The following is a 10,410-nucleotide window of genomic DNA, read 5'->3' on the forward strand; positions in this document are numbered from 1 at the left end:
ATAATGTCAGAGAGGCCAGGTTCAGATGGTCTGGACATGCTGCCAGGCAGGAGGTCCAGAGGAAGAGGACACAGAGGACAGGGCGAGACGGAAGCAGATGATTCGCTGTGGCGACGCCTGAAGGGAACAGCTGAAGGGAAAAGAAGAAGATTTCTTTTGTGTCACTTCTTTCTGTTGTCTCATCACAGTTTTATGAATCACCAGGAAACCCCTCATGATGAAATGTGATGATTGGATGGATGATTTTGTTTTGTGATCCTCTTAAAGACAAAATACAAGATTTGAGCCAGCATTTACACACACGTGCACACACACACACACACACACACGCACGCACACACACACACACGCACACGCACACACACATACACACACAGTTGGATGAAGCTTTGAGTAAAGGTTGGGGTTATTCGTGCGGTGGTTGTTATTTGGTTCAGGTGAGTCAGGGTTAGTGATGAAAACAAGTCGACTGCTGGCGTCTTGATTTTATGCTCCCGAGCTTGTAAAGCTGTGGAACACAACAACAGGAAGCAGCAGCAGCTCACAGGTCGGAGTCTTTCGGGCCCTCGGGCCCTCAGCGTGACATTTAGAAAGACCACTCGGACCAACGGGAGGACGTCCTTTACTGCATGACCGAGTCGCAGAGCGAGGACACGAGCCAAGCAGGAGAGGAACAAAGGAACGGCCTGCAGGCCTTCATGCTAATGCGTGTGTCCTCTGTGAACAGGCTGCGCACACACATAACGTTCGTGTCGTGGCAAACAAAGTGCATTGTGGGAAACTCCTCTGAGCACTTCAGCCACACCGCATGTTCACATCGACTGCCTTTATTTCTCAGCATCTCGTGCAACTACAAATCATTCACCTTGTAGATCAATAAAGTTTCACCTTAATGACATCATATCCTAATTTTGAATTATTAAACTAAATTGGCAAAGTAACTGAAGTTATCAAATAAAGTGAAAGAAGTGTATCTGAAGTGAAAATGAAAATAGTTAAGTACAAGTATCTCAAAATTCTACTGAAGTGCAGTACTTTAATAAATGTGCTGAGTAACTTTACATCAACTGACTGATCAGTTAACCAACTAATCCTTAGCTGTTTCAGATGGTAACTGTCTGCAGGTAACTGCAGGTCTGTGTCCTCTCAGGTAAGAAACCTACAGGTGCTGTAACCGCACAGAGTCTGGCACTTCCTGTTTGTGCTGAGGAACACGGGGTCTGACAGCAGTCAAGGTGTCAGCACCTGCCTCACGAGTCCTCTGGCTACTGACTCTTTAACCATGAGGTCCGGTCCGGTCCAGGTCTCTTGTTTCTACCACCACAGTTCTTCTCCTCCGCTGCTCCGAGTGCTCGCCCTCTCTCGCCCCTGCAGCCTCAACATCTCCAGGACGCTGCGGGTGTAGGCGTCCCTCAGGTTCACGCCTCCTCCCACGCTCACCCCGCCCACAGAGCCGCGAGCCAGCCTCTTCAGCATCTCGCCGTGCCGCATCGCCGCCTCCTTCATCTTCAGGGTGAAGTAACAGGCGGAGAAGCGCTCGTTGATGATGGCGATGGGGAGCGCCAGGATCAAGATCCCGGACAGGATGCAGAGGAAGGCCAGCACCTTCCCCACAGCTGTGTCGGGCCGAATGTCGCCGTAGCCGACCGTGGTCATGGAGGTGGTCGCCCACCACCAAGCGGCCGGCACACTGGTGAAGGTGGTGGCAGGAAGGTCGTGCTCCAGGGTGAAGACAACCGTGGCGAAGATGGAGATTCCGACGCCGAGGAAGAGGAGCAGGAGGCCGACCTCCTCGTAGCACTGAGCGATGGTCATACCCAGAGACTTGAGACCTGGACAGAAACGAGGACAGAGGAATAATTCAGCTCCTTAGCAACACATCACATGTACTTCCACATGTTTCCCACACGAGACCATCAGCAGGCTGAAGGTCCTCTGCAGCGGATGAAGGTCAAGGTGTCGTACTCAGTGTTATTATGACCTTCACAAATTACAGCTCTTCAGTAAAAATGTCTGAATCGGAACCTCCTTCTGGCTTCCAGGCAGCCAAAGCCTTCGCATCTTTCCCTGCGGTTTGTTTTCTCTCTGTGTTTGACATTCAAGACTTTTACTCACGCACTATTCGTATGGGCACATTTCACCACAATATGTTCACAATCGCACACGGGCTCACAAGACAACACACTCACAAATCAAACGTGCAGACTCAAACTAAAACCTTCTCATCCACATCACACAGGTGACACTTCATTTTAACCAGGACGTTCAGGCTTCTCATGGGATGAACCCTTATGGCTTCTGTGACCTTCTGATCCTCTGGGGGGCGCCGCTGGTGCACTCGTCGTTCGCTCTTTTATGACAGAGGAAGGGGAAGCGCAGGGTGTTTGAATGATGGAAGTTTAAAAAGTGTGAAGTACTCTGACACTGGGTGGCTCTCAGAGTAACACATGAGGTCCACATGGATGCACGTTTGAAAGCAGTCGCTGAGAGCAGATTTAAAGTTTTCACACGATTCAGTATTTACCTCTGTGTCAGCAGCCTAAACACTGACCGCAATAACTAAGTCCACAATTAAAATGAAAATTCAAATTCAAACAAACTGCTATTTCTCTGTGAATTCTCTGTGAAAAACGTCTACGCTGACTCTTTACGTGCAGTCACAGCAGATGCACAAAGCAGCAGTTTGTCTTTGATTTGTTATTCCCCTCCATGTCAGTGAACGTCTCTTCACTTCGCTGAGTCTGACGACTGCAGAGAACATGACGAGTGAAAGGCAAACAGCAGATTTAGAAATACGCCCACGTGTGGCAGCTCGCTCACACCCCACCATAACCTGTCCTCCTCGGGGACAGAAACAAATGAGCTTTGGTGTCGACTTGAAGGATCTGATATGAACTCATAAAGAGGTTTCCTTTAGTGCTGACGACAAAGCAGACACTGATTCAGAACAAATCAACTCATATTGCAGCTCACTCGTAGTTAAAGTGTGGCGCCGTGTCCCCGTTTGAAGTTTGTCCCTCTGGGTTCCTGTACATCACACTCTGCTCTCCCTCTTATTAAATGTTGACTGTGCTGAGCCTCAGTCGGGTCCTGCTGGGAGCAGAGGGATATTAAACAGCAGATGTGAACATGTGCAGGCCATGTTGTGTCGCTGTGATGATCTGACACTCTGACATTCATGAGAAGAGAGAAGCTGAAGCCTCCAACATCTCGAGACCTTCGTCAGCGTCTCACTGGAGCTGCAGTGGAGATACAAACTGCTGCACGACTCAGCCCGACTCAACCGGACTCAACCCGACTCAACCCGACTCAGCCCGACTCAACCGGACTCAACCCGACTCAACCCGACTCAACCCGACTCAGCCCGACTCAACCGGACTCAACCCGACTCAGCCCGACTCAACCCGACTCAACCGGACTCAACCCGACTCAGCCCGACTCAGCCCGACTCAGCCCGACTCAACCGGACTCAACCCGACTCAGCCCGACTCAGCCCGACTCAGCCCGACTCAACCCGACTCAACCCGACTCAGCCCGACTCAACCCGACTCAACCGGACTCAACCGGACTCAGCCCGACTCAGCCCGACTCAACCCGACTCAACCCGACTCAACCCGACTCAACCCGACTCAGCCTGACTCAACCCGACTCAGCCCGACTCAGCCCGACTCAGCCCGACTCAACCCGACTCAGCCCGACTCAACCCGACTCAACCCGACTCAACCCGACTCAACCCGACTCAGCCCGACTCAACCCGACTCAACCCGACTCAGCCTGACTCAACCCGACTCAGCCCGACTCCTCTCAGGACTCACGTTATTCATTATGAAATTAGATTTGAGTGTTAACAGAACAAACACTGAGCGTTTTGTGGGATTATTCTAAGAGGGGCTCCCAGCTGGGACAGGTTTGAGGACCGATGACAGAAGCCAGCGAGACTCCCAACATGTTGTCATGCTGGAGCTGAATTAAGAAACGTCATTAATGCTCCCAGGACGGAACAAGAGTCACATATGCAGCTGGTAATAACTCCCCTGTCTTGTGTTCACTTCCCTTTTTCTCTTTTTCTCTCTCCATGTCCTCTTTCATTATTCATGAGCCGAGTCCAGGGATCATCTCATACATCCCGGGCTGCCCCTGCACATACGAGCCCACACACACACACACACACACACACACACACACACACACTCTGTCTGATTTGCCAAAATATCAGTCAGTGTTTTTTTGTTTTTTTTTTCTCTTCTTCGTCGTCCTCAGAAAACCTCCTGGCTGTAATCTCACAGCAGCAGCTTCTCACTGCAGAAACGTTCACTTTCTTTTTCTCTCCCTGGCTGTTCACGATGTGCACTTGAAATCCCCTGACGGGCTGTGAACGTGTGAAGGGAAACAGAATGAAGAAGTCGTGTTCATGAGCTGAGCACTTAACCTGCTCGCATCAGGCTGCATGCACACTTCACCGTGTTTCTCTGAATCTTTGGCATCTATTTTTAAAATGACCCCGTCTCTTATTCTTGTTCATGTTCATTCTTCTTTTCCTTCAAAATGTTGCCCACATTTTATCTGTCTGTTGTTTCTTTCAGTCTTCTGTGCTGATGATTTTTTAATTAAAGAAAGTAAAGAGGGAAATGAGCCACAGTTTCCTTCAAATAGAAAACGAGTTCCCGGTCCGTCCAGTAAGATGAACCACAACACGCTCTCTCCACTTATTATTCAATTTACATTCAAACTGGGCTCATTTGATTGCACTTTGTAGTATTTTAGACGATCTGGTGAAGGGAGCAGAGTTTAACGTGACTGGAGCACAAATCATCTGCTCCAACACAGATTCAACAGACAGATTCAAGTCTTGATCGGCAGAAGGGAGCAGGAAATGAGTGACTTTAATAAATTAGGAGGTCGACACACTGGGCCGCAGACGTGTTGAGCAGAAACACAGTTTACTTTACTTGTACTTCTAAAACTGCGTACAATACTTTGACCGGGAAGGATGAGACGAGAGCGGTGTCCAGCAAGTGGACAGTGAAGCTCAAATCAGATGGACAAACATCGTGTGTCTTTGCCCTGTCTCGTACAGAACATGTCGTCACCAACGCCACGTGTTTACCTGTCGAGTGCCGTCCCAGCTTCAGCATGCGGAGCGTCCTCAGGAGCCGGAGGACCTGCACCACCCGGCCCATGTTCTCCAGCTCCGTGCTGCCTCCGTGGAGGCTTTCCACCGCCAGCGTCATGTAGAACGGCAGGATGGCCAGCAGGTCGATCACGTTGGGAATACTTCGACTGAAGCGGCACTTATCTCTCACACAGAGAAACCGAAGCGCCAGCTCACCTGTGAACCACACCACGCACACGTATTCCAGGGTATCGAACAGCTGCGGCGCTCCGATACCGACATCACTCACGCCCAAGTCCTGCTCCAAGTCCAGCGAGATCAGCACCATATTGATGACCGACAGCACCACGAAGAAGACTGACAGTGAGCCGAAGGCACGAGCAGCACGTGAGGACTCGGGTTTCTCCAGCAAGCCCCAGACGCGACGGCGAAGAGCCGGGCAGACGGCCCCATCAAAGACCTCATCCTCGTCCTCGGCCTCAAACTCCCTCCGTACGTCGAGGGTCTCCTTCTGCTCCTTGCGGCGGTAGTAACGCTCACGGCAGCAGGGCTTGATGCAAAGCTCGTCGATGCCCCAGTACTCAATCTCCTGCAGGAAGGAGATCTCACACAGCTCCTCCATCACGTGCAGGTGACCGGTCCGGTAGTAGTTCATCACGTACCTGTAGGCAGACATGTACAGACACAGGTAGGCTTCTGTCAGCGGATATTAAAGGTTTCCAGGAGGATTATAGTTATTGACAAAATAACCCACAAAATGGAGTCAGAGGACCCCAACGCTGAGTGTATTTCACGTCATGATTTGTTTGACTGTGTGGTTTATCTCAAGTATTCTACAAGGTCAGTCAAGGGAGTTCATCTGCATCTTCCTCTTTTTTGGGAAACGAGTAAAAAGAATCAGAAATGGAACAGACAAAGTAAAATACCATTTATTGTATTCTTTCTCAGTCAGCAGCTGGACCACAGACCACTTGATCCAACTGTTGGCAAAGACGTGTTCCAACGTTGCACACAAACATAAACTAATGTCAGTTTCTCCTGTTCATTCCGGCTGCGTCACCAAACATGCTAACGTTCGTCACGTGCGTCGCGTCTCTTTATGTGGCGGTTTAACTTTGGTTCAGCATCACATCCAAAGCGCTGCAAAGGTGCATCCTTTCCAAGACCGACCCGTGTTGGTCGAATATGAGACATGCATGGAAACATTTTAACAAATAAATTAATGTAGATATTAACAATTTAAATAAACAGAAAAGAAGGGAAGAAAGAGGGATGGCACGGTGGCGCAGTGGGTTTTCTCCGGGTTCTCCGACTTCTCCCATAATCACAAAAACATGCACTTTTGATTAGTTGGCTGCTCTTCATCGCCCCGAGGTGTGAGTGTGTGTGTGTGTGTGGTTGTCTGTCTCTGTGTGCAGCCCTGCGATTGGCTAACGACCAGTCCACGGTGAACCCGCCTCTCGTCCGTATTCAGCTGGGACGGGCTCCAGCCCCTCCAGTATAGAGAATGGATGGACGGACGGAAAGAGAGAAAGGAGAGAAAGCCTTGAGTTTATTTTATGCGTAAGTGCAGTCGCCACGGAGGCCATCAGGACTTAACAAGAGCTGACAGCTCACCTGTGAACATGGCCTCCACCTGGACATCAGCTGTTGTCTGACTCAGACGAATGTTTGACTCGAGGCAGGAACACACTGGGAGCATCAGGTGAACGTGGCTCAGATGTGTCTTGTTATTCTTAGATGTTTAGTTCACAAATGGTGTTTTACATTTCATTTAGATTACAAACATTCTACTCTGCAGGCTGATCAAGAGGCTAAACTCGCCACCAGCATGGCTAAAACCTACTTCATTAAGGTTGGAGAAAAGGTTGTGCTTAAAGGAAACCAAAACTGGAGCCCCCGCGGGGGGGCTGGAGCCCATCCCACCTGACTACGGGCGAGAGGCGGGGTTCACTCTGGACTGGTCGCCAGTCATTTGCGGGGCTGACACACAAAGACAGACAACCACACACTCACACTTATGGCCAATGTAGAGCAGCCAATCAACCTAATGTGCATGTTTTTGGGATTGTGGGAGGAAGCCGGAGTACCTGGAGAAAACCCACGAAGGCACAGGGAGAACATGCAAACTCCACACACCACAGAAGGGCCCAGACCAAGTGATTGTGTCGAGAAGTGGTTTGTTTTCAGCTTAAAAACAAAACTGCTGGATGGTTGGACAATCCAGAAACCTGAGAGGGTTCGGTCATTCCAGTCCTGTGACTTTCTGCAAACGTAAGTCTGAGATTCACCCACACGACTGACCAGCTGTGGGAGGTTAAGAGGGAGTCTGAACTTCCTGAGTGCTACACCTTGAATGTCTTCCAATATCACGTCAGCCATGCAGCTTTTCACTCGACCCGTTCAAAACAGCTGCAACCACCTTTGATTTCCAACGTGATGAAACAACACGTCGACCGATGTGGTTCTGGTCGATCTGGATCGACCTTGGTTCACACTACTTCTACTGCTTCTCGTGTCTTTCAACTTGACAGAACAAAATCAAGTCAGGTGTATCACCAGAAAATCTTCCCTCGGCATCATCACATCTCACATATGTAACAAAATGAAAAATGTAAAAACCCTTCCCAGGTTATGTGGATCATTCACACATAACTAAAAAGTCCTTGTAAGCTTTCTGAATGTTTTCATGCACCTTTTTCCTTACTTGCATTTCATTTCCGTCTCACACTTACGTTAAACGTTTTGTGCTTTTATTTTGAAACTTTGATGCCCAAACTGAGATTCTCAAGTCTGGATTGGTAGAAATGTTTCCCTTTGGCATGTAACTGTAGCATGTAACCTGTGTAACCACAGCAGGATGAATCACATCCCTCAGCGAAGAAGAAAAGGCGCCACCTACTGGAAGGTTTGTGAGTTTCGGTCGAAGAAGAACTCGTTCTCCACGAAGTCTGCATCGTCGCAGAGCTCCAGTGCTGAGTCTCGGCTGCAGCAGGCGAGTTTTCCCAACCGGGTCTCCGGGTAGGACGCCAGCAGCTCCTGTGACAGCACATAGCGACTTCCCCCAACGTTGATGGTGAAGAAGTGGAGTGGGTCTCTGATGCAAGATGCCGTCACCTCACTGAAGAAAACACTGGAGTCCAGAGACACCAGGGAGGCGCTGTCGCTGTAGAGCTCCTCTGCCACACCGCTCGAGTGGAGGCTCATGGTGGAGGAGGGTGGGGAAGCTGCTGGAGAAGGGACGAAGGGGAGGAATTACAACAGAAAGGTTGTATGTGAAGTTCAGCGTGGGCAGATACTCAAAATTGCAAACTGTGACTCGTGAAAATTATGTTTGTACTATTAACGATCACATCTGAGGTATCTGCAGTTCTTTCAGGGCTAGCCAGGATTGAATTTTAGATATCAAAAATATCTGCAAAATTACCTGGAATTCAGTACTGGTGCTTTTCTTTCAGTACTAAACTACTACAGTAGGGGGCAGCAATGCAGCACAGCAGCATCTAGTTTGCCTTATCAAAGAAGAAACACCAGCATGACCTGCCTGTCAGGTTTCTTATTGTAATATTCACCCGTAAAGAGTGATTCACAGACTGGTGGTTCCATACTCGGGTTTCAGACATATTAAAACTCTCACATGCTGTTTGAGCAAACTAAATTGCGTGTTGGTAAAGAGTTTCGGATGCAGGCAGCAGTGTTGGTGTTGGCTAATGCTGATAAAAATGCTAAGCTAATGTCTCCCAGGACAGTGAAAAAAAACTCAGTTATATCCAACTGATCCAACCAGCTGATTCGTAACACGGAGATGGTAAGGTAGTCAATGCCTCACTTAAAGTTCAGTAGTTCATGGAGGGTTCGGCTCCATGACCGAGTGCAGCGCTGGCTGCGGACATGCTAACATTAGCTATCGAATATGGTTACTCCTCAGCTTCTAGAGATGTTTAGCGTTTGTCCAGGTGTTTCCTCAGGCTGGATGCGTTGGCCTGATCAGCTTTGTGTTTCAGATTTTACAGTGAGTGTCGTCTGCGCTGAGTTTACCAAAGTGTAGCCACACTTTCAGGGCTGCTCAGATGGGAAATCTCAGGTACTGACCATCAGTACCCTTTAAATTACTTAGTTTAGTACCTAACTCGTTACGTCATTCTCTGAAACACATTTTCTATACTTGTTTTTATGTTTTTGTAACGTTTGTTTATGATGTTTTTCTATGTCTTCTTGTACCGTAGTCATAGCAGTAGTCTTGCAGTAGTCTTGCAGTAGTCTTGCAGTACCTCTGCTGCTGCTGTTAGAAATCCAGGAACGGTTTGACTGAGCTTTTTCCAGAACATCCTCAAGAATTCAACAAAGAGAATAAAGGGGGAAATTAAGGACAAAAACACAAGACACAAAGGACGGGGAAGCTCAGAGACACACGGAGACAGAGAGATGAAGCCTCTGGTTGTGTCCTACTTCTTGCTGATTTCTGGCTGCTGCAGTATTTAAATATTTTAGCTGGCTTACCTAATTAATAGATCTGATGCTACTATTCCTGTGATCATTCATTCCCCTTTGCCAGGTGCTTCTGTCCGACACTCTCGTCTCACTAATTCTTACACTCTGAATATTGCATGAGGCCATTTGAGCGGCGACTGAGGTGGGATGACAGACTGAGAGTTTCTGGTCAGTGAGGTCCACGGCTTCGGGGGCCCTGGAGCGTGCTGGGAGTGTAGATTTCTTCTCTCGGGGGCCCGTGTGAGCTCTTGTCAGGGGCCCACGATGTGTGGAGGCCTGCCGTTTAGTCGTCAACATGAAGCATACAGCAGCTGTTCTCCTGGGTCTGATCCCGATGTGTGAAATAACAACATGGTGTGAAGCTCATCTCTTACAGCAGCCTGCCTGCTAACAACCAGCAGTGACAAAAGCAATACAGCCACAACATTAAAACCACGTGCTTTGTAGGTCCCCCTTGTGCCGCCAAAACAGCTCTGACGTGTCAGATGAAGGGACTCAGGACCTCAGGGCATCAGAGTGTCGGATCCCCTGGGTCCTGTGCTGTGAGGGTGGGCCCTCCAGGTGGGAGAAGATCCACGCCATAACCTAAACTCACCGTGTTCCCGCAGAACGTTGCTTTGTGAACAGATGATTAATGTGCTTCGCTTCTCCTGTCGGTGCAGTTCATGTTTGTGAGTCTTCAAACATCATCCATATTTTTGCATTTCAAGTCTGTTTTCTCCTACTCGACGCACGTGACCACTGTGATGCTGTATTCAGCTTTGTGTGCTGCCAAAACTCAAGTGACCCACACTGACCACTGTGCC

General features: G+C 49.0%; 1 protein-coding gene across 1 annotated transcript; it reads right to left on the reverse strand.

Annotated features, from left to right (window-relative positions):
• Positions 1-811: 811 nt before the first annotated feature.
• On the reverse strand, positions 812-8,581 carry kcnv1 (potassium voltage-gated channel modifier subfamily V member 1). The gene is made up of 3 exons (XM_046399565.1): positions 8,016-8,581; positions 5,108-5,775; positions 812-1,832 (listed from the first exon to the last, which is right to left on the reverse strand). Exons 1-3 carry the CDS (start codon positions 8,318-8,320, stop codon positions 1,315-1,317), a joined length of 1,491 nt encoding a protein of 496 aa, XP_046255521.1. The 5' UTR covers positions 8,321-8,581; the 3' UTR covers positions 812-1,314.
• Positions 8,582-10,410: the final 1,829 nt, after the last annotated feature.

The sequence above is a fragment of the Scatophagus argus genome, chromosome 9 (genome assembly GCF_020382885.2).
Source record: "Scatophagus argus isolate fScaArg1 chromosome 9, fScaArg1.pri, whole genome shotgun sequence".
Taxonomy (NCBI): domain Eukaryota; kingdom Metazoa; phylum Chordata; class Actinopteri; family Scatophagidae; genus Scatophagus; species Scatophagus argus.